Source organism: Salvelinus namaycush, chromosome 1 (genome assembly GCF_016432855.1).
Source record: "Salvelinus namaycush isolate Seneca chromosome 1, SaNama_1.0, whole genome shotgun sequence".
In the NCBI taxonomy this organism is placed as follows: domain Eukaryota; kingdom Metazoa; phylum Chordata; class Actinopteri; order Salmoniformes; family Salmonidae; genus Salvelinus; species Salvelinus namaycush.
In genome coordinates, this window is record NC_052307.1 from 21454348 (window position 1) to 21479562 (window position 25215).

Consider the following 25215-nt stretch of genomic DNA (forward strand, 5'->3'; position numbering starts at 1 on the left):
TTAGGGTAGGGCCAAGGATTCCTATTAGCACTACCCATGGAAGGGTTTGTTGTCTATAAGATACCTGCTTGTAATTCATATTTTTGACTTTATTTATTACTTTTATTTTACTGCAGTTTTGTCATCATTCGTGGTATTTATCATATTAGCAAAGATAAGTTAAATGGAAATATTAAACTATTATTTTACAGAGACAAAAGCGAGTGTGGGGGTCGCGTGAACTAGCAGGAGCTAAATTCGTCCGCCAGATGGCGCGGGCTGTACACTGTCAATCGAGGGAAGATTCTACAGTTTCTAGCTGCGGTTGATCGTGTCATGTGTCATTTCGGCAAGTCGTGTGGAGGTTGATGAGAAGGCAATGACGCCTAAAGATGTTATGTTTTTAAAAGTAGCCACAGCAACAACAAAAAATGTAAAATAGTAGTATGATATAGGCTGCAAATGCTAATTTCATCTGGAAATGAAAAAAGAACGCATGGGATGATTATTTTCTTGAAATTACCCAAATTAGGAAAGTAAATGGCAGTAATTAGTAATTGGCACTATACTTTACATATTTTGTTTTTCCTTGGGTTGTTTCCACCCAAACATTTTATAACATTGTTGGCTTATAGTGACCTTACTCTTATGAATTTGCAACGTTGCTGTTAATTCTGTATCAAATAAGCCTTGAAAACGATAGATCATTGATTATAACATAGGCACGATACGCCGTCATGCGCAAAAGGTGCCAGAAATGAAGAGGACCCAGTTGCGGAGGAGGCGAGCACCATAGGGAGCACCGTTGAAAGGATCACGGATGTGCAGATTAAAATAATTGGCAAAACCATTCTTGTTAGTCAAAAATGGCCAAAAACACATCCCTATATTTCCGTATTGTAGAGGGCAGGAGCCTTCCAGTCAAAGACGTGTAAGTATGTCTTAATTGTACTTATGCAACAGGCAGCAATTACTCCTATTTTCTTATTTATAGGTTTCTCGTTGTGTGAAGTACTCTTATACTAGGATGTACACTTGTTTTGAAGTTAAGAATAGCTTTGTTTTACAGCACTTATTGAGATAGTGGTAAAATGTGACTACAAGTAGCCTAGACTTGACAGGCGTTTAAGATATTTATATCAATAATGTATTTCGCAACTGATAAGGGAAGAGCATATCTGTAGGTTTCCTCTGCTACCTTTTTCCATCTTTTAACATATCTTTTTTTTATCTGTCAAGCTCTGGGACCAGTGACCCATACTGCATTGTAAAAGTTGACAATGAAGTTGTGGCCAGGTGAGTCCATCATATCAGTCATATGCATTCTTGTTTTGTTTGCTGCTTAATTTGACTGTTTTATAAATGTGATTGATAAATGGGCTAAATGTTTACTTCAGAATTGTATGTGACAGCAAGTGGCATGCTGCTGCCAAAAACGTTAAAACTGATAGGGCACTACTGTTAATGCAATGGCAAAACATATTTATCAGTTGATAGGAAACAGTGTTGTATCCTATCATGTTGTCTTTACCCTGTGCCAAACCTCTGATTGCTCTCACACACGTTGAATTCAGAACAGGATAGGAACAGGGTGTATAATGAAGGAGTCGGTTGCTGGACTTTGGGTACCCCGCTATGTTTTATACAGGCTAGCATGGCAGGAGTGTGGTATAGTAGGCTAGGTGTGTGATCACTGATAAGGACTGTGGTGTTCTTAGGTTGAGCCCCCCAAGTGCAATTGAACCTGATCCAGGGCTGGCCTTTAAGACACCAGTAGGTAACCATGGAGAGGGGGCATAAATTATTGCAGGGAGCTCCCGTTCCCATTCCCGGCTCCAGGCAGGGGCATGCAAGGCTGATGGTAGGGGGACATGTGTTCATGCAGCGCATTGCCCGGGGTTTGGCTGTGTGTGTGTCCACACAAGTGTACTCTGTATATAAATTTAACATATGTTTCATTTGTTGTCTTTTGGGAACTATGTACTCCCCTCTGCTGGTTCATTACCTGTCGCATTGTCCTCATGTGGAATGACTAACGAGTTAATCAAAACTCCCGGCTAATCAAGACTCCCGACACTCCCAACACCTCTTTTCTGAAAAACTGATGTTTCAGCGGTTGATAAAATGCATTTGTTTTGTCTTTTCATTTAGTTGTTTCCTCTCCCACAATGAGAGGAGTTGGAGGGTTGACTGACTGCAGAGATCTGCATCAGTCTATGGCTGTCTCATTATCAGCTCACTGACTCATTGACTGTGTGCTTTCTGGACGCCTTGGTGCTTTGACCCTGCTGTGGGGTAATGGTGTCTGGAAAAACAGAGTTTCATTATAATAAAGGGATGCACATTACTGATGAAAATAGACCTTCCTGCTACCCATTGGCATAGAGGACATGATGTTAAAGTCATTCCTCAATTTCATGTCTAGACAGCAGGTTTGCAATCTCCAGTTTATGGTTAGAGCATTTGCAGTAGTTAATGTTTCATAATGGAAAGGCTGATTTAAAAATTATTGCATATTAGACTTGTATTTTGTTATTCCACACACTGCCTTTTGAAGTTATTGCATTGTTATTCTGTCACTGTTTCACAACTTTCAACACATCACAATATTCCCCACACAGCCTTCATTGTAAATTGTTGTCTTTCATTGTTACTGACATTCACAATGAAAGGGATTATGGTTATGAATAAGAAATAAGGGTCATGTAGTACTTGCTGTGGTTACGGTCACTATTATTTGCACTGTTACCTTGCAGGACAGCCACGGTGTGGAAGAACCTCAACCCTTTCTGGGGAGAAGAATACACACTGCACCTCCCAACGGGGTTCCACTCGCTCTCCTTCTATGTCATGGATGAGGACACCATTGGGTAAGATTGTCATTAACATCTGTCAGAGAGAATTATTGTAGTGTTTCTGTGTCAACAGATTAGTTATAACCTGTGGAGTTATCATAGTTTTGTAATTGAAGAGATGTTCATGATTGTGTTGGCTTGTTTACCAGAGGCTGTGATTTTAGAGTTTTGTATCCAGACTGACTGGGTGAAGAATCATGGATGTGTGTTTTGGAAAAACCTGAACGCTTTCAATAAACAAACATCAACATACAGATGGTACCACAGATTGAGAAATGAAATACTATCTCAGTCTCCTGATCAACAACCTCCTCAGTCTATGCATATACTCTTACTGTATTATGAGGTCACTTTATAGGATGTTAAGTCCTTTTTTGAGAAATACCTCATGTGAAGACCTTTATTTTCAATTATACGTTTTTGTTAATTGTGACATATGTTCTCCCTTTTTTTTGCCCTAGCCATGATGACATCATTGGAAAGATATCGCTGAGCAAAGACGCCATCGGGGCCAAGGTTAAAGGTAAACCTGATCACTATATGTCACAATACTGTTTGTGGCTTTAAATGAGTGGGTGGAACTGAGATGATGGGAAAAACTACCAGCACAGAAACACATCTAAATGCTTATTGATTTATAGAATTGTCGCGCTACGGTTGAGATCTGTGGGTCTGCTTCTCTGTATATGCCATGCTAGAGAGGGTAAACCAAAAGAGCAAAGGGTCATCAGAGAGGGGTTATTCCCATGACTCTGAGTAAGGCTCTGCCATGTAGGTCACTGTGATTGAAGAGCTGGGTCTTTTTTAGATCCTGTTGCTGGGAAAGGTTGCCAGTGTATTCTCACAAATCCATAGGTTCAGTTAGAGATTCATTTTCTGACTGCTATGCTTGTTAGTTTGATCACATAGTATTCTCTACTGATTCGTCCCTATGAGCCAAACAGCTTCCTTCTCAATGGACAGCGTACAAACAGGGAGAGAATGACCTGTACATGGTTACATTTGTTTGCAGGATTGCTCCTTGAATCAGGGTTTGCATCAACTCCAGGATCATTCATTGTACAGTACAGCTGTCCTTTTGTTTAAAACACCACTGTAGTCTGTGAGAAGAAACCGAAAGCTTTTCAAACAGCCAGCCTGCGCCTTCCTTCACCACAGCACACCTGGCTCTCCTACAGTAACTTTTAATGTGGGAATTAGTTAGAATATATAGCAATAATGTCTTTGCTGTGCTTTTCCTTATCCATGGCAACTGGGTATAAGAATTATATTGCTACTTTGAATGTGTTTTGACACTACATGAAAGCAAATGTGACACTTTCTCTGTTAGTTAGTGTCTTATACCAATGTCTCTCTCCAGGGAACATTCTGCATTCAGTCCTGATTCACTGCAACATGTTGCCACTGAGTCAACAACTCCTTCACAGGATCTTAGGAATTCTCTTCTCTTTTGGCTGTGAGACTGAAGTCACTGCCCTCGCCACCTTGTATCTCAATCAGAAATGTCAGCACCAGTCCTCATATTATCACACACAAACAATCCTCTTGTCTTTTGATATACTGTACACTATATATACAAAAGTATGTGGATTATTAGTGGATTCGGCTATTTCGCCCACACCCGTTGCTGACAGGTTTATACAATCCAGCACACAGCCATGCAATCTCCATAGACAGACATTGGCAGTGGAATGACCTTACTGAAGAGCTCAGTGACTTTCAATGTTGCACCGTCACAGGATGCCACCATTCAAATTTCTGCCCTGCTTGAGCTGTTCCAGTCAACTGTAAGTGCTGTTATTGTGAAGTGGAGACATCTAGGAGCAACAACGGCTCAGAGGTGAAGTGGTAGGCCACACAAGCTCACAGAACGGGACCGCCAAGTGCTGAAGCACATAGCGTGTAAAAAAATCTTCTGTCCTCGTGTGCAACACTCACTACCGAGTTCTAAACTGCCTCTGGAAGTAATGTCAGCACAATAACTGTTCGCCGGGAGCTTCATGAAATGGGTTTCCATTTCATGCCAAGCGTCAGCTAGAGTGATGTAAAGCTCACCGCCATTGGACTCTGGAGCCGTGGCAACGCGTTCTCTGGAGTGATGAATCACGCTTCACCATCTGGCAGTCCGACGGACGAATCTGGGTTTGGCGGATGCCAGGAGAACACTACCTGCCCAATGCATAGTGCCAACTGTAAAGTTTGGTGGATGACGAATAATGGACTAGGGCTGTTTGTCATGGTTTGGGCTAGGCCCTCCCATCTTAACGCTACAGCATACAATGACATTCTAGATGATTCTGTGCTTCCAACTTTGTGGCAACAATTTGGGGAAGGCCCTTTCCTGTTTCAGCATGACAATGTGCCAATGCACAAAGTGAGATCCATACAGAAATGGTTTGTCGAGATCGGTGTGGAAGAACTTGACTGGCTTGCACAGAGCCCTGACCTCACTAATGCTCTTGTGGCTGAATGGAAGTAAGTCCCTGCAGCAATGTTCCAACATCTAGTGGAATGCCTTCCCAGAAGAGCGGAGGCTGTTACAGCAGCCAAGGGGGGACCAACTCCATATTAATGCCCATGATTTTGGAATGAGATATTCGATGAGCAGGTGTCCACATATTGTTGATCATGTTGTATATGTACCAGCCATTTATCCAGGGTCGGACTTATCAATGGGAATGTGTTTAAGGCTTGAGTAAATGTCCACAATAACAGAGCCATGCATGGCAATGCCCGTTAGAGACACTAGGCATTATTGGTATAGTACTAGGCTGTCTGTTTTCTACGATTTCCCTGATAGGCTTTATTAAATGCCACATACAGTGCCTTCAGAAAGTATTCACACCCCTTGACTTTTTCCACATTTTGTTGTTACAAAGTAGGATAAAAAAATATTTAAATCAAACATTTTGTCAATGATTTACACAAAACACTAATGTCAAATTGGAAGAAAAATTTGAACATTTGTATGTAATATAACACTAATTATATCTTGATTACATAAGTATTCAACCCCCTGAGTCAATACATGTTAGAATCACCTTTGGCAGTGACTATAGCTGTGCATCTTTCTGGTTAAGTCTCTAAGAGCTTTGCACACCTGGATTGTACAATATTTGCACATTATTCTTTCAACATTCTTAAAAAATATGAAAAGTGGTACTCAGTGATGTGTTGTGTTGGATTTCCCCAAACATAATGCTTTGTATTTAGGACATAAAGTACATTTCTTTGCCACATTTTTTGCTATTTACTTTAGTACTTTATTGCAAACAGGATGCATGTTTTGGAATATTTTTATTCTGTACAGGCTTCCTTCTTTTCACTCTGTCGATTAGGTTAGTATTGTGGAATAACTACAATGTCGTTGATCCATCCTCAGTTTTCTCCTATCACAGCCATTAAACGCCGTAACTGTTTTAAAGTCACCATTAGCCTCATGGTAACATCCCTGAGCGGTTTCCTTCCTCTCCAGCAACTGAGTTAGGAAAGACAATCTGTATCTTTGTAGTGGCTGGGTGTATTGATACACCATCCAAAGTGTAAATAATAACTTCACCATGTTTAAAGGGATATTCAATGTCTGCTTTTTAAATCTTTACCCATCTACCAATAGGTGTGCTTCTTTGCGAGGCACTGGAAAACCTCCCTGGTCTTTTTTGTTGAATATGTGTTTGAAATTCACTGCTCGGCTAAGGGGCCTTACAAATAATTATAATCTCATTAAAAAAAAGAAACGTCCTCTCACTGTCAACTGCGTTTATTTTCAGCAAATTTAACATGTGTAAATATTTATATGAACATAACAAGATTCAACAACTGAGACATAAACTGAACAAGTTCCACAGACATGTGACTAACAGAAATGGAATAATGTGTCCCTGAACAAAGGTGGGGTCAAAATAAAAAGTAACAGTCAATATCTGGTGTGGCCACCAGCTGCATTGAGTACTGCAGTGCATCTCCTCCTCATGGACTGCACCAGATTTACCAGTTATTGCTGTGAGATGTTACCCCACTCTTCCACCAAGGCACCTGCAAGTTCAAGGACATTTCTGGGGGGAATGGCCCTAGCCCTCACCCTCCGATCCAACAGGTCCCAGACGTGCTCAATGGGATTGAGATCCGGGCTCTTCGCTGGCCATGGTAGAACACTGACATTCCTGTCTTGCAGGAAATCACGCACAGAACGAGCAGTATGGCTGGTGGCATTGTCATGCTGGTGGGTCATGTCAGGATGAGCCTGCAGGAAGGGTACCACATCAGGGAGGAGGATGTCTTCCCTGTAACGCACAGTGTTGAGATTGCCTGCAATGACAACAAGCTCAGTCCGATGATGCTGTGACACCCCGCCCCAAATCATGACGGACCCTCCACCCCCAAATCGATCCCGCTCCAGAGTACAGGCCTCGGTGTAACGCTCATTCCTTCAACGATAAACGCGAATACGACCATCACCCCTGGTGAGACAAAACCGTGACTCGTTAGTGAAGAGCACTTTTTGCCAGTCCTGTCTGGTCCAGCGATGGTGGGTTTGTGCCCATAGGCGACGTTGTTGCCGGTGATGTCTGGTGAGGACCTGCCTTACAACAGGCCTACAAGCCCTCAGTCCAGCATCTCTCAGCCTATTGCGGACAGTCTGAGCGCTGATGGAGGGATTGTGCATTCCTTGTGTAACTCAAGCAGTTGTTGTTGCCATTCTGTACCTGTCCCGCAGGTGTGATGTTCGGATGTACCGATCCTGTGCAGGTGTTGTTACACGTGGTCTGCCACTGCGAGGACGATCAGCTGTCCGTCCTGTCTCCCTGTAGCGCTGTCTTAGGCGACTCACAGTACGAACATTGCAATTTATTGCCCTGGCCACATCTGCAGTCCTCATGCCCCCTTTGCAGCATGCCTAAGGCACGTTTACGCAGATGAGCAGGGACCCTGGGCATCTTTCTTTTGTGTTTTTCAGTCAGTAGAAAGGCCTCTTTAGTGTCCTAAGTTTTCATAACTGTGACCTTAATTGCCTACCGTCTGTAAGCTGTTAGTGTCTTAACGACCGTTCCACAGGTGCATGTTCATTAATTGTTTATGGTTCATTGAAAAAGCATGGTGTGTTTAAACCCTTTACAATGAAGATCTGTGAAGTTATTTGGATTTTTACGAATTATCTTTGAAAGACAGGGTCCTGAAAAAGGGACGTTTCTTTTTTTGCTGAGTTTATGTGTTGTGTACAGAGATGAGATAGTTAGCCTAGTGGTAAGAGTGGCAGTTAGCCTAGTGGACAAGGTAAACATCTGTTGTTCTGCCCCTAAACAAGGCAGTTAATCCACTGTTCCTAGGCTGTCATTGTAAATAAGAATTTGTTCTTAACTGACTTGCCTAGTTAAATAAAAAGTTATTCAAAAATCATGTTAAACACTGTTATTGCACAAAGTGAGTCTATGTGACTTGTTACGCACATTTTACTCCTGAACTATTTAGGCTTGGGGTTGAAAGGGGTTGAATACTTATTGACCCAAGACATTTCAGCTTTTCATTTTTTATAAATTTTAATTTTTTTAGGAAAATATAATTCCATTTTGACATTTTGGGGTATTGTGTGTAGGCAAGTGACAAAAAAAATCTCAATTTAACACAACAGAATGTGGAAAAAGTAAAATGGTGTGAAAACTTTCTGAAGGCACTGTATGTGTTGTAATGTCCCCTGTGTCCAGGGCTGGATAACTGGCTGAATCTGACCCGGGTGGACCCGGATGAGGAGGTGCAGGGGGAGATCCATTTTGGTCTGGAGCTTCTCAAAGATGCCAAAGGTATAGGACTACGATGCCATTTCATAGAGGCCAGGTAAGACACATACTTTATTGGTTAATTGATGCGACTTTAAGCTGTTATGGTCTCTTGTTGAAATGTATAACTGCTTCTTCAATCTCAAAAGATTGGCAAAATGCTCATCCTCTTTGACAGATCATCATACAGTGACTAATGTGTTGTGGATGAATTCACAATATCTGCAATGCTCAGCAATCAATGTTATTGCTGTCGCCTTTATTCTTAAAGTAAATACAAGTCCTAGAGGATATTGTGTTTACCTGCCTGTTGAAGTGCCAGCAGACACCAAAGCCAAAGAGTTACAGAAAGCAGATTTTGAGGAGGATAAGCTAATTTCATTTAGCAAAAGGAACGTGCCACAGAGACATCCATAAGAAATGAGAGGCAGAGAGGTCCCTGAGAGGGCTTCAGTGACAGGATGGAGACTGACCACAGTGAGCATGGCCACCATCCAGCTTGGCTGTTTCTGAAGGCTTTATGCAATCATTGGCAACATACTCAATACCCTCTCAAGGAGGGCTTCCAACAAGATCTGGCCTTCTCTCAGCACTGCCATACGTTTAAAATTAGGGGTTCAGTTTATGTATTTTCTACTAAGAAATCCTAACATTTTTCCACTGAAGTCTTCCAGCTAACCTCTGCACAGAGGGTGACAACCAATAACAATGAGCATAGTGTTCCTGAGAATTGAGATTAGGGGATGAAGCAACTTTGTTTTCTCTCTTGGAAGCAGAGCACTGCATGGAAAACATAGTATCAAACAGCAGATTTTAGAATGTCTGGTGCTCCTTTGCCTCGGTCCTGCCCCCCCCCCCCCCCCCCCCCCCTTGGTTACACAGTTTGTTTTTTGCCCTAGCACTACACAGCTGGATCAAATAATCAAAGCTGGATGATGAGTTGGTTATTTGAATCTCACTGTCTCACTACACTTACTGTCTCACTCTCACTACACTTACTATCTCACTACACTTACCATCTCACTACACTAATTATCTCAATACACTTACTTTCTCACAACACTCACGATCCCACTACACTCATTATCTCACTACATTCACTATCTACCTACGCTCAGTATCTTACTGTCTCACTACACTTACCATCTCACTATCCCACTATACTCACTATCTCACTATACTCACTATCTCAATCTCACTACACTCACTTTCTCACTACACTTACTATTTCACTACACTTACTATCTCTTTATCTCACTACTCACTATCTCACTACACTCTCACTAATCTCACTGTCTCACTACACTTACCATCTCACTATCCCACTATACTCACTATCTCACTATACTCACTATCTCAATCTCACTACACTCACTTTCTCACTACACTTACTATTTCACTACACTTACTATCTCTTTATCTCACTAGTCACTATCTCACTACACTCTCTCACTAATCCCACTGTCTCACTACACTTACCCTCTCACTACACTTTATCTCCCTATCTCACAGTCTCTACACATACTATTTCACTATCTCACTACACTTACGATCTCACCGCACTTACATTTACATTTACATTTAAGTCATTTAGCAGACGCTCTTATCCAGAGCGACTTACAAATTGGTGCATTCACCTTATGATATCCAGTGGAACAACCACTTTACAATAGTGCATCTAACTCTTTTAAGGGGGAGGGGGGGGTTAGAAGGATTACTTTATCCTATCCTAGGTATTCCTTAAAGAGGTGGGGTTTCAGGTGTCTCCGGAAGGTGGTGATTGACTCCGCTGACCTGGCGTCGTGAGGGAGTTTGTTCCACCATTGGGGTGCCAGAGCAGCGAACAGTTTTGACTGGGCTGAGCGGGAACTGTACTTCCTCAGAGGTAGGGAGGCGAGCAGGCCAGAGGTGGATGAACGCAGTGCCCTTGTTTGGGTGTAGGGCCTGATCAGAGCCTGAAGGTACGGAGGTGCCGTTCCCCTCACAGCTCCGTAGGCAAGCACCATGGTCTTGTAGCGGATGCGAGCTTCAACTGGAAGCCAGTGGAGAGAGCGGAGGAGCGGGGTGACGTGAGAGAACTTGGGAAGGTTGAACACCAGACGGGCTGCGGCGTTCTGGATGAGTTGTAGGGGTTTAATAGCACAGGCAGGGAGCCCAGCCAACAGCGAGTTGCAGTAATCCAGACGGGAGATGACAAGTGCCTGGATTAGGACCTGCGCCGCTTCCTGTGTGAGGCAGGGTCGTACTCTGCGAATGTTGTAGAGCATGAACCTACAGGAACGGGTCACCGCCTTGATGTGAGTTGAGAACGACAGGGTGTTGTCCAGGATCACGCCAAGGTTCTTAGCACTCTGGGAGGAGGACACAATGGAGTTGTCAACCGTGATGGCGAGATCATGGAACGGGCAGTCCTTCCCCGGGAGGAAGAGCAGCTCCGTCTTGCCGAGGTTCAGCTTGAGGTGGTGATCCGTCATCCACACTGATATGTCTGCCAGACATGCAGAGATGCGATTCGCCACCTGGTTATCAGAGGGGGGAAAGGAGAAGATTAATTGTGTGTCGTCTGCATAGCAATGATAGGAGAGACCATGTGAGGATATGACAGAGCCAAGTGACTTGGTGTATAGCGAGAATAGGAGAGGGCCTAGAACAGAGCCCTGGGGGACACCAGTGGTGAGAGCACGTGGTGCGGAGACAGATTCTCGCCACGCCACCTGGTAGGAGCGACCTGTCAGGTAGGACGCAATCCAAGCGTGGGCCGCGCCGGAGATGCCCAGCTCGGAGAGGGTGGAGAGGAGGATCTGATGGTTCACAGTATCAAAGGCAGCCGATAGGTCTAGAAGGATGAGAGCAGAGGAGAGAGAGTTAGCTTTAGCAGTGCGGAGCGCCTCCGTGACACAGAGAAGAGCAGTCTCAGTTGAATGACTAGTCTTGAAACCTGACTGATTTGGATCAAGAAGGTCATTCTGAGAGAGATAGCAGGAGAGCTGGCCAAGGACGGCACGTTCAAGAGTTTTGGAGAGAAAAGAAAGAAGGGATACTGGTCTGTAGTTGTTGACATCGGAGGGATCGAGTGTAGGTTTTTTCAGAAGGGGTGCAACTCTCGCTCTCTTGAAGACGGAAGGGACGTAGCCAGCGGTCAAGGATGAGTTGATGAGCGAGGTGAGGTAAGGGAGAAGGTCTCCGGAAATGGTCTGGAGAAGAGAGGAGGGGATAGGGTCAAGCGGGCAGGTTGTTGGGCGGCCGGCCGTCACAAGACGCGAGATTTCATCTGGAGAGAGAGGGGAGAAAGAGGTCAAAGCACAGGGTAGGGCAGTGTGAGCAGAACCAGCGGTGTCGTTTGACTTAGCAAACGAGGATCGGATGTCGTCGACCTTTTTTTCAAAATGGTTGACGAAGTCATCTGCAGAGAGGGAGGAGGGGGGAGGAGGGGGAGGAGGATTCAGGAGGGAGGAGAAGGTGGCAAAGAGCTTCCTAGGGTTAGAGGCAGATGCTTGGAATTTAGAGTGGTAGAAAGTGGCTTTAGCAGCAGAGACAGAAGAGGAGAATGTAGAGAGGAGGGAGTGAAAGGATGCCAGGTCCGCAGGGAGGCGAGTTTTCCTCCATTTCCGCTCGGCTGCCCGGAGCCCTGTTCTGTGAGCTCGCAGTGAGTCGTCGAGCCACGGAGCAGGAGGGGAGGACCGAGCCGGCCTGGAGGATAGGGGACATAGAGAGTCAAAGGATGCAGAAAGGGAGGAGAGGAGGGTTGAGGAGGCAGAATCAGGAGATAGGTTGGAGAAGGTTTGAGCAGAGGGAAGAGATGATAGGATGGAAGAGGAGAGAGTAGCGGGGGAGAGAGAGCGAAGGTTGGGACGGCGCGATACCATCCGAGTAGGGGCAGTGTGGGAAGTGTTGGATGAGAGCGAGAGGGAAAAGGATACAAGGTAGTGGTCGGAGACTTGGAGGGGAGTTGCAGTGAGATTAGTGGAAGAACAGCATCTAGTAAAGATGAGGTCAAGCGTATTGCCTGCCTTGTGAGTAAGGGGGGAAGGTGAGAGGGTGAGGTCAAAAGAGGAGAGGAGTGGAAAGAAGGAGGCAGAGAGGAATGAGTCAAAGGTAGACGTGGGGAGGTTAAAGTCACCCAGAACTGTGAGAGGTGAGCCATCCTCAGGAAAGGAACTTATCAGGGCGTCAAGCTCATCGATGAACTCTCCAAGGGAACCTGGAGGGCGATAAATGATAAGGATGTTAAGCTTGAAAGGGCTGGTAACTGTGACAGCATGGAATTCAAAGGAGGCGATAGACAGATGGGTCAGGGGAGAAAGAGAGAATGTCCACTTGGGAGAGATGAGGATCCCAGTGCCACCACCCCGCTGACCAGAAGCTCTCGGGGTGTGCGAGAACACGTGGGCAGACGAGGAGAGAGCAGTAGGAGTAGCAGTGTTATCAGTGGTAATCCATGTTTCCGTCAGTGCCAAGAAGTCGAGGGACTGGAGGGACGCATAGGCTGAGATGAACTCTGCCTTGTTGGCCGCAGATCGGCAGTTCCAGAGGCTGCCGGAGACCTGGAACTCCACGTGGGTCGTGCGCGCTGGGACCACCAGGTTAGAGTAGCGGCGGCCACGCGGTGTGAAGCGTTTGTATGGTCTGTGCAGAGAGGAGAGAAGAGGGATAGACAGACACATAGTTGACAGGCTACAGAAGAGGCTACGCTAATGCAAAGGAGATTAGAATGACAAGTGGACTACACGTCTCGAATGTTCAGAAAGTTAAGCTTACGTTGCAAAAAAAAAAAAAAAAAAAAAAAAAAAAAAAAAAAAAATCTTATTGACTAAAATGATATAGTACTGCTGGCTGGTGAAGTAGGCTGGCTAGCAGTGGCTGCGTTGTTGACTTTGTTTGAAAGTGTAGCTGGCTAGGTAACCTCTAACTGGCTAGGTAACCTCGACAATTTCTCTAAATTTCTCTAAACTACACAATTATCTTGGATACAAGGACAGCAAAGACAACTATGTAGCTAGCTAACACTACGCTAATCAAGTCGTTCCGTTGTAATGTAAGTTTCTACAGTGCTGCTATTCGGTAGAAGTTGGCTAGCTAGCAGTGTTAGCTAGCAGTGTTGACTAGGTAGGAGAACGGCAGCGCGGCGGACGAAAATAGCTGGCTAGCTAACCGATAATTACTCAAAACTACACAATTATCTTAGATACAAAGATAGCAAAGACAACTATGTAGCTAGCTAACACTACACTAATCAAGTTGTTCCGTTGTAATGTAATCGTTTCTACAGTGCTGCTATTCGGTGGTTAGCTGGCTAGCTAGCAGTGTTGACTACGTTACGTTACGTTAGGACGAAAATAGCTGGCTAGCGAACCTCAATAACTACACAATTATCTTTGATACAAAGACGGCTATGTAGCTAGCTAAGATCAAACAAATCAAACCGTTGTACTGTAATGAAAATGAAAATGAAATGGTAATACTACCTGTGGAGCGAAGCGGAATGCGGAATGCGACTACTCGCTCCAACCCGGAAGTTGCAAGCGATGAAGGAGCTTGCAACGATGAAGGAGCTTAACGATGAAGGAGCTTCCTGGTTTTGTTTTCAAAGATGTCCACTGTCTGGGTGTTCACTTCCCCCACGGGTTACGAAGCAGTCTGAACAGCTTGAATGTTTCGGCATACTTTCTATCATACTACATTTAATATCTCACTACCCTTACTATCTCACTCTCTACACTTATCTCACTATCCTTACTAACTTTCCTTACTAACTTTCTGACACTACACTTAATATCTCACTACCACGCTAAACGTACTATCTCACTACACTGTCTCTACACAACTCACTACACTTAATATCTCACCACACTTACTATCTCATTATCTCACTACACTTACTATCTCACTATCCTTACTATCTCACTACACTTACTATTTCATTATCTCACCACACTTACTTTCTCACTACACTTACTATTGCACTATACTTACTATTTCATTCTCACTACACTTACTGTCTCACTACACTTTATATTCCTATCTCACAGTCTCTACACATACTTTTTCACTACACTTACCATCTCACTGTCTCACTACACCCACTATCTCACTACACTTTCTCATTACACTTACTATCTCAATGTCTCACTACACTCACTCTCACTACACTCACTATCTCACTACACTTACTTTCTCACTACACTCACTATATCACTGCACTTACTTTCTCACTACACTTACTATTTCACTACACTTACTATCTCTTTATCTCACTAGTCACTATCTCACTACACTCTCTCACTAATCTCACTGTCTCACTACACTTACTATCTCACTACACTTTATCTCCCTATCTCACAGTCTCTACACATACTATTTCACTATCTCACTATACTTACGATCTCACCGCACTGACTATCTTACTACATTTAATATCTCACTACCCTTACTATCTCACTCTCTACACTTATCTCACTATCCTTACTAACTTTCTGACACTACACTTAATATCTCACTACCACGCTATACTTACTATCTCACTACACTGTCTCTACACAACTCACTACACTTACTATCTCACCACACTTACTATCTCATTATCTCACTACACTTACTATCTCACTATCCTTACTCTCTCACTACACTTACTATCTCATTATCTCACCACCCGTACTTTCTCAATACACTTACTATTTCACTATACTTACTATCTCATTATCTCACTACAATTACTGTCTCCTTACACTTTATCTCCCTATCTCACAGTCTCTACACATACTTTTTCACTACACTTACTATCTCCCGGCACTTTCTCACTACACTTACTATCTCACTGTCTCACTACACCCACTACCTCACTATACTTTCTCACTACACTTACTTTCTCACTCTCACTACACTCACTATCTCTTTATCTCACTAGTCACTATCTCACTACACCTACTTTCTCACTACACTTACTATTTCACTACACTTACTATCTCTTTATCTCACTAGTCACTATCTCACTACACTCACTCACTAATCCCACTGTCTCACTACACTTACCCTCTCACTACACTTTATCTCCCTATCTCACAGTCTCTACACATACTATTTCACTATCTCACTACACTTACGATCTCACCGCACTTACTATCTTACTACATTTAATATCTCACTACCCTTACTATCTCACTCTCTGCACTTATCTCACTATCCTTACTAACTTTCTGACACTACACTTAATATCTCACTACCACGCTATACTTACTATCTCACTACACTGTCTCTACACAACTCACTACACTTACTATCTCACCACACTTGCTATCTCATTATCTCACTACACTTACTATCTCACTATCCTTACTATCTCACTACACTTACTATTTAATTATCTCACCACACGTACTATCTCACTACACTTACTATCTCACTATCCTTACTATCTCACTACACTTACTATCTCATTATCTCACCACACTTACTATCTCACTACACTTACTATCTCATTATCTCACTACACTTACTATCTCACTATCCTTACTATCTCACTGTCTCACTACATTTACTATCTCACTACACTTACCATTTCACTATTACAACTACACAGGCCCTCAAAGTTCTTTCATCTTTAGATATGTAGGAGAATGTAGGAGAATGATATATGCACATATCACCCCACTCGTTGAATAATTCCAGCACCCTGTAAAAGGTCAGGGGTTGCTCATGTACTAATGTGTTTCTGTTTGTTGACCTCTTAGAGACTTGGCACCAAGAGACATTTCTGGAACCTCTGATCCCTTTGCCAGAATCCTCTTCAATAACCACAGTGCAGAGACTTCGGTGAGGAGGGACATGAGCTGGATAACGTATACATGTCTGAATGAATCACCAACTTTAGCGGAGACAAAGACTGATTATGTTAAATAGTATATGAAATGTTTTTCTTCTGTGTTTGTCTGTCAGATCATTAAAAAGACACGTTACCCACACTGGGGTGAGACCCTGGAGTTGGAGCTTGAGACAGAGGAGCTGTCTGAGGGAGGGACTGTCACAGTGGAGGTCTGGGACTGGGACATGGTGGGCAAAAATGACTTCCTGGGAAAGGTGAAGCGGTTATGTTCCTAAAGTCCAATCCCTCATACTTATGTTAATCTGTGAGGACACGTGATACTTATTTCTACTATATAGAATGATTCATACTTTTACAAATACAAATATGTATTTTTGGTGGTATAATACCTTTTCAGTTTAGTGTATGATGTATTGGTTATTGTTTTCATGTTCAGGTGGAAATCCCTTTTGCTTGCCTGCACAAGACACCTCTGGTACAGGGTTGGTTTCGTCTGCTGCCCCTGGGAAACAATGAGGATGATGCTGGGTAAGGAGTGTGTGGGTGTTAGTGTGGTTGTGTGGATGTGTATCGGTTTGTGTGTGTAAGAGAGAGAGGGAGGGGGGTGTATTTTTATGTATATTTCTTCATCTTAAACGTCGCTTGTGACTTTAAGTATGACTTGAGGACATATTGGTCCCCCTCTAATGCCAGAGGCCACGATTGACGTCAGTTGTTTGTCTGGTATCCTGTCCGAGATGGTTTTTTATTTCTGTTTTTTTACTATTTTCGTTTTCAACGTGCGTGCGTGTGTGCGCACGCACGTTGAAAAAGAAAAAAAACAGAAATACTGACGTCAATCGTGGCACGCACGCACGCACGCACGCACGCACAAACACACACAAACACACACACACACACACACACACACACACACACACACACACACACACACACACACACACACACACACACACACACACACACACACACACAGAGAGAGAGAGTCATTAGGGAGTGAGTCACAGCTTTAGGGAGTGCTTGTTTGGGAAGGAATGAAAAGGTACTATCAGAAGGGAGGCCTGTCATTCCCAATATGTTAGGGGACAGGAAACTATAAAAAATAACCATTACAGGGTGGTTGTTGCACATCAAGCCACCAAACCTAATATAGTGTGGGCACATTCCCTTGGTAATGCTCAGCACTACCTGTCCTATAACATTCTTGTGCTAAGCAAACTTCTTGTGAGTATTGTTTAATTAAGAGTGTCGTGACTGTAGTGTCTCTGAGGCCTCTCGCTCTCGCTGTCCACAGAGGTAAGCTGGGTGCGCTGCGACTGAAGGTGCGTCTGGTGGAGGACCATATTCTTCCCTCCATGTACTACCAGCCTCTCATTGACCTGCTGGTGCAGTCAGTCATCTCTCCTGCTGAGGTCAACATCACACTGCTGTCACATACATAACCCATTGTTATTAACTAATTCTACAGGATATTTTTCTGATTTGTTCAACCACTAGTCTATTACATTTTTCATGCCATTTTTAATTTTAAATGTAATCTTTATTTAACTAGGCAAGTCAGTTAAGAACAAATTCTTATTTACAATGACGGCCTACCGGGGAACAGTGGGTTAACTGTATTGTTCAGGGGCAGAATGACAGATGCCATGGTGCGTGATTCCTTTCTATGAAAATAGATTTACTTTAGATTTCTTACAATATACCACATCCTTTCACCACAGAGTTTATACAGTATATAGAGCCTACTGTGCCCCATGGCTGACAGACACATAGCCAGCTTCCTCTCATAAATGAACACCTGGCTAATAGACCCTGACTGTCTCCACCCGCTGACCCACCCCAGGTGGAGGACGGCAGCCCCCTGACCATGCTGGAGGAGGTGACCACAGTGGAGAGCCGGCAGGACGTGGCCATGACCCTGGTCAAGATCTACCTGGGGCAGGGCCTGGTGGTGCCCTTTCTGGACTACCTCAACACCCGCGAGGTCAACCACACCTGTAAGATATACTGGCTGGCTGGGGAATTTAACATAGGACAGGAAAGTCATATTCCTGAGCGTAATGCTTTTCTAGATGCTCTTGTCAAAAATCATGGTTATATGACCACTAAGTCTCTTGGATGTAGTGAAACAAATCCATGTACAGCTGTGAACAACCAGACACTGTGTAGGTTAAGGTAGTGGACAGTGTTGGAAGGATCTTGCAGCTGTGAACAACCAGACAGTGTGTAGGTTAAGGTAGTGGACAGTGTTGGAAGGAACTTTGAGTGTATATGTGCTAGGCAGATTAAAAAAGAGCCCAGTTAATCACCTGCTCTTGTTCCTGCGTATCCTGCAGAGGCTCTAAGCAATGCTGGTATGTAACTCTGATTTGACGCCCTCTCTCTAATGGCAGCAGTAGCCACGGTCAGTCTGTCTGTGTGGGCGGGCGGTGCAGCCTTATATTAATCAGACCTCCTGCAATTATTCATCCTTACAGTTGTTTGACAAATTCTGGGTGTTCATTAATTATGTTCCTGTTTCCACTTGGGTCCCCAGGCTAAGTCATAAGGAGTTTAGTTGTGCTCTTTTAGTTTTTTTCACTTTCTGTTAGTGTGGCTTGTGATAACAAGCAAAGTTTCCATAGCAACTCCACACGATCTAAAAGGGAGCTCGTTGATCATAAGATCAAAATAGATATTGGGGAGTAGAAAAATGTGAGGGAAAGAAATGTGAGAAAAAATACTAGAAATTCATTTATGCTGAAGAAGGGGTGTGGTGGAACAAACTTTTAACATCCTTTTTAATATCATAAAAGAGCAGGCAGCTCTTCTCTTCTCACAAATGAGCTTCTGGCCTACAACTACACTGATCAAAAATATTTACGCAATATGCAACAATTTCAAAGATTTTTACTATCACTGAGTTACAGTTCATATAAGAAAATCAGTCAATTTAAATAAATTCATTAGGACCTAATCAATGGATTTCACATGACTGAGAATACAGATATTCATCTGTTGGTCACAGATACCTTAAAAAGGTAGGGGCTTGGATCAGAAAACCAGTCAGTATCTGGTGTGACCACCATTTGCCTCATGCAGCACGACACATCTCCTTTGCATAGAGTTGATCATGCTGTTGATTGTGGCCTGTGGAATGTTGTCCCACTCCTCTACAATGGCTGTGTGAAGTAGCTGGATATTGGCGGGAACTGGAACACACTGTCGTACACATTGATCCAGAGCATCCCAAACATGCTCAATGGGTGACATGTCTGGTGAGTATGCAGACCATGGAAGAACTGGGACATATTCAGCTTCCAGGAATTGTGTACAGATCCTTGCGACATGGGGGGTGTGCATTATTATGCTGAAACATGAGGTGATGGTGGCGGATGAATGGCACGACAATGGGGCTCAGGATTTGGTATCTCTGTCTATTCAAATTGCCATCGATAAAATGCAATTATGTTCATTGTTCGTAGCTTATGCCTGCCGATACCATAACCCTACCGCCACCATGGGGCGCTCTGTTCACAACGTTGACATCAGCAAACTACTCGACGCCATATACGCTGTCTGCCAACTGCCCGGTACAGTTGAAACCAGGATTCATCCGTGAAGCGCACACTTCTCCTGTGTGCCAGTGGCTTTTCCCAGGTGAGCATTTCCCCACTGAAGTCAGTTACGATGCCAAACTGCAGTCAGGTCAAGACCCTGGTGAGGACAACGAGCACGCAGATGAGCTGACAGTTTGTGCAGAAATGATTTGGTTGTGCATACCACACTTTCATCAGCAGTCCAGGTGAATGGTCTCAGACAATCCCGCAGGTGAAGAAGCCAGATGTGGAGGTCCTGGGCTGACGTGGTTACATGTGTTCTGCGGTTGTGAGGTCGGTTGGACGTACTGCCAAATTCTCAAAAATTATGTTGAAGGCGACTTATGGTAGAGAAATTAACAATCAAGTCTCTGGCAACAACTCTGGTGGACATTCCTGCAGTCGGCATGCCAATTGCACGCTCCCTCAAAACAGTGGCCTTTTATTATTGTCCCCTGCACAAGGTACACCTGTGTAATGATCATGCTGTTTAATCAGCTTCTTGATATGCCACACCTGACAGGTGGATGGATTATCTTGGCAAAGGAGAAATGCTCACTAACAGGGCTGTAAACAAATTTGTGCACAACATTTGAGAGAAATAAGCTTGTTGTGCTTATGGAACATTTCTGGGATCTTTACATTGCGTTTATATTTTTGTTCAGTATAAAACATTTTGCCCGGCAATAGGTCATATCACTATGACTACATCAATGTTCCTCCCTCCAAGGATAAAGGTAACTTCGGTAGCAAATGGGGTCAATGAAGTCCTCTTTGAAAATAGATTAGCGCTAGTATTGAAGTAGCCCTAGTTGACCAAGATCAGTATTTGGTTTATTACTCCTCTTGGCCCCATACACAGTGGTTTAGAAATATGATGTCCTTGAAATGTATAGCCTACATTACTCTACTCTTTAATGTATCTCTCTGACAGTGGATCCAAACACCCTGTTTCGGTCCAACTCTCTAGCTTCTAAGGCCATGGAACAGTTCATGAAGGTGAGTAGGAATTCTCATCATGTTGTCTGGGCATGCTCCCTCTGTCAATCCAACGTGTTAGCTGGATTCTCACTTTGCTCTTACCTGTCTCACAGTAAAGCACTATAGCCTAGTCCTAAAGACATGGGAATGACTTAAATCTAAGAACCATTGTTGTTCTGAATAATTGGCATTAGCTGTGTAAACTGACTGGATATATATAAAATAGCTTTGAATGGATGTTTTCTAAATGTGAGGTATTGTGCACTGGCAGGCCGTGGGGATGCTGTACCTTCATGAGGTCCTGAAGCCCATCATTAACCGCATCTTTGAGGAGAAGAAGTACATTGAGCTGGACCCGTGTAAAATTGACCTGAACAGAACCAGGTAAACAGAAAATACTGGAGTCGAAATACAGGTGTGATGATTGTTTACACCCTCAGAGATATACTAGTTTCCTGGATAACAACCCATAACATCTACAGTATATGAGACTTGCATCATAGCATAATCCCCACCTCCTCCACAGTGTGACTGGAGATGACAACATCAAGACATGAAAAAGGAATGTAAAAATGGGGGAAGTTTGTTGCCTAGCAACTAGAGAGAACCCCCTGAGATGCCTATCTCTGACACCCACCCATATCCAGTATCTATCATCCCTATATCTGCCCAGACCAGACCTGATCATTTACACAGACTGATCCTACATCTCCTTAGACTTAACCTGCTATCTACTGTACCACATTAGTGCTCAAGTTTCCACAGACGTAATAACACTGAGGGATCTATTGAGAGATGAAATGTATAAGACGGCGCCAGATTGACAAGATGTCGCCGATAGAGATGGCAGCTTCGCTTCTAGTCCTTAGGAAACTATGCAGTATTTTTTTTAATGTGTTATTTCTTACATTATTAGCCCAGAAAACCTTAAGTGTTATTACATACAGCTGGGAAGAACTATTGGATATCAGAGAGACGTCAACTTACCAGCACTACGACCAGGAATACGACTTTCCAAAAGCGGATCCTTTGTCTGCACCTCCCAGGGAATTTGAACTGATTCCAGAGGCTGACCCAAAACGCAGGAGAGGGTGCCGGAGCGGTCTTTTAGTGAGGCTTCGGATGTGCGCACACCACCCACCGCTTCCGAGTATATTACTCGCTAATGTCCAGTCCCTAGTTAACAAAATCTACGAAATCAGAGCAAGAGTTGCTTTCCAAAGACATATCCGGGATTGTAACATACTCTGTTTCACGGAGATATGGCTAGCTGGGGACATGCTGTCGGAGTCTGTACAGCCAACGGGATTTTCAGTGCATCGTGCTGACAGAAACAAACATCTCTCCGGTAAGAAGAAGGGCGGGGTGTATGTTTCATGATTAACGACTCATGGTGTAATTGTAACAACATACAAGAACTCAAGTCCTTTTGTTCACCTGACGTAAAATTCCTCACAATCAAATGCTGACAGTATTATCTCCCAAGAGAACTCTCCTCGGTTATCGTCACAGCCGTGTATATCCCCCTGCAATTGGATACCAAGACGGCCATCAAGGAACTTCACTCGACTTTATGCAAACTGGAAACCATATATCCTGAGGCTGCATTTATTGTAGCTGGGGATTTTAACAAAGCTAGATTGAGAACAAGGCTACCTAAATTCTATCAGCATATCGATTGCATTACACGAGCGAGTAACACGCTCGACCGTTGCTACTCTAACTTCCGCGATGCATACAAGGCCCTCCCCCGCCCCTCCTTTTGGCAAATCTGACCGTGACCATCTTGTTGCTCCCCTCCTATAGGCAGAAACTAAAACAGGAAGCGCCCGTGCTTAGGTCTATCCAACGCTGGTCTGACCAATCAGATTCCACGCTCAAGATTGCTTCGATTACGTGGACTGGGATATGTTCCGGGTAGCCTCAGAAAATAACATTGACGTATACTCTGACTCGGTGAGCAAGTTTATAAGGAAGTGTATAGGAGAGGTTGTACTTTCCCTAACCAGAAACCTCCCTAACCTTCCCTAATCAGAAACCGTGGATTGATGGCAGCATTTGTGCAAAACTGAAAGCACGTACCACCACATTTAATCATGGCAAGGCGACTGGAAATATGGCCCAATACAAACAGTGTAGTTATTCCCTCCATAAGGCAATCAAACAAGCAAAGTGTCAGTATAGAGACCAAGTAAAGTCGCAATTCAACGGCTCAAACACGAGACGTACGTGGCAGGGTCTACAGACAATCACGGATTACAAAAAGAAAACCAGCCCCGTCGTGGACATCGCCGTCTTGCTTCCAGACAAATTAAACAACTTCTTTGCGCGCTTTGAGGACAATACAGTGCCACCGACGCGGCCCGCTACCAAAGACTGTGGGCTCTCCTCCGTGGCCGACGTGAGTAAAACATTTCAACGTGTTAACCCTTGCAAGGCTGCCGGCCCAGACGGCATCCCTAGCCGCGTTCTCAGAGCATGCGCAGACCAGCTGGCTGGTGTGTTTACGGACATGTTCAATCCATCCCTATCCCAGTCTGCTGTCCCCACATGCTTCAAGATGGCCACCATTGTTCCTGTTCCCAAGAAAGCTAAGGTAACTTAAATAAATTACTATCGCCCCGTAGCACTCACTTCTGTCATCTTGAAGTGATTTGAGAGACTAGTCAAGGATCATATCACCTCCACCCTACCTGTCACCCTAGACTTACTCCAATTTGCTTACCGGCCCAATAGGTCCACAGACAATGCAATCACCATCACACTGCACACTGCCCTATCCCATCTGGACAAGAGGAATACCTATGTAAGAATGCTGTTCATTGACTACAGCTCAGCATTCAACACTATAGTACCCTCCAAACTCATCATTAAGCTCGAGACCCTGGGTCTCGACCCCGCCCTGTGCAACTGGGTCCTGGACTTCCTGACTGGCCGCCCCCAGGTGGTGAAGGTAGGAAACAACATCTCCACTCCGCTGATCCTCAACACTGGGGCCCCACAAGGGTGCGTTCTCAGCCCGCTCCTGTATTCCCTGTTCACTCACGACTGCGTGGCCATGCACGCCTCCAACTCAATCATCAAGTTTGCAGACGACACAACAGTGGTAGGCTTGATTACCAACAACGACGAGACAGCCTACAAGGAGGAGGTGAGGGCCCACGGAGTGTGGTGTCAGGAAAATAACCTCTCACTCAATGTCAGCAATACAAAATAAATTATCTTGGACTTCAGGAAACATCAAAGGTAGCACCCCCCTAGCCACATCGACGGGACAGCATTGGAGAAGGTGGAAAGTTTTAAGTTCCTCGATGTACATATCACCGACAAACTGAAATGGTCAACGCATACAGACAGTGTTTTGCAAAGAATGCGCAACTTCAGGAGGCTGAAAAAATGTTGCTTGTCACCGAAACCCCTCACTAACTTTTGCAGGTGCACAATTGAGAGCATCCTGTCGGGCTGTATCACCGCCTGGTACAGCAACTGCACCGTCCACAACCGCAGGGCTCTCCAGAGGGTGGTGCGGTCTGCACAACGCATCACCGGGGGTAAACTACCTGCCCTCCAGGACACCTACAACACCCGATGTCACAGGAAGGCAAAAAAGATCATCAAGGACAATAACCATCCGAGCCACTGCCTGTTCACCCCGCTTCCATCCAGAAAGCGAGGTCAGTACAGGTGCATCAAAGCTGGGACAGAGAGATTGAAAAACAGCTTCTATCTCAAGGTCATCAGATTGTTAAACAGCCACCACTAGCACAGAGAGGCGGCTGCCTTCCTACAGGCTGATATCATTGGCCACTTAAAAAAATGGAACACTAGTCACTTTAATAATGCCACTTTAAGAATGTTTACATTTCTCATATTGCTCATCTCATATGTATATACTGTATACTGTATCCTTCAGTATCTATTCTTACTATCTATTGCATCTTAGCTGCTCTGTCACTGCTCATCCATATATTTTATACTTAAATATTCTTATCCCATTCCTTTACAAGATTGTGTGTATTAGGTTTTGTTGTGGAATTATTAGATATCACCTGTTAGTTACTGCTGCACTGTCGGATCTAGAAGCAGAAGCATTTCGCTACACTCGCAATAACATCTGTTAACCATGTGTATGTGACCAATAACATGTTATTTGATTTGATTTGATAGATGTTGATGTATTGATTTGGCCAGTGCACAGACTTCATAATTAGTGACAATGCTGTCTGTAC

General features: G+C 44.0%; 1 protein-coding gene across 1 annotated transcript in view; it reads left to right on the forward strand.

The window, feature by feature from the left end:
• Positions 1–845: 845 nt before the first annotated feature.
• Positions 846–25215, forward strand: part of LOC120050996 (rasGAP-activating-like protein 1) — a 37717-nt gene continuing 13347 nt past the window's right edge. Inside the window, exons 1-12 of the mRNA XM_038997566.1 lie at positions 846–910; positions 1219–1275; positions 2736–2849; positions 3296–3357; positions 8537–8666; positions 16336–16417; positions 16541–16681; positions 16864–16955; positions 17722–17839; positions 18271–18424; positions 20940–21004; positions 21258–21370. Coding sequence (XP_038853494.1) covers positions 846–910; positions 1219–1275; positions 2736–2849; positions 3296–3357; positions 8537–8666; positions 16336–16417; positions 16541–16681; positions 16864–16955; positions 17722–17839; positions 18271–18424; positions 20940–21004; positions 21258–21370 — 1193 coding nt within the window. The remainder of the gene's footprint in view (positions 911–1218; positions 1276–2735; positions 2850–3295; positions 3358–8536; positions 8667–16335; positions 16418–16540; positions 16682–16863; positions 16956–17721; positions 17840–18270; positions 18425–20939; positions 21005–21257; positions 21371–25215) is intronic.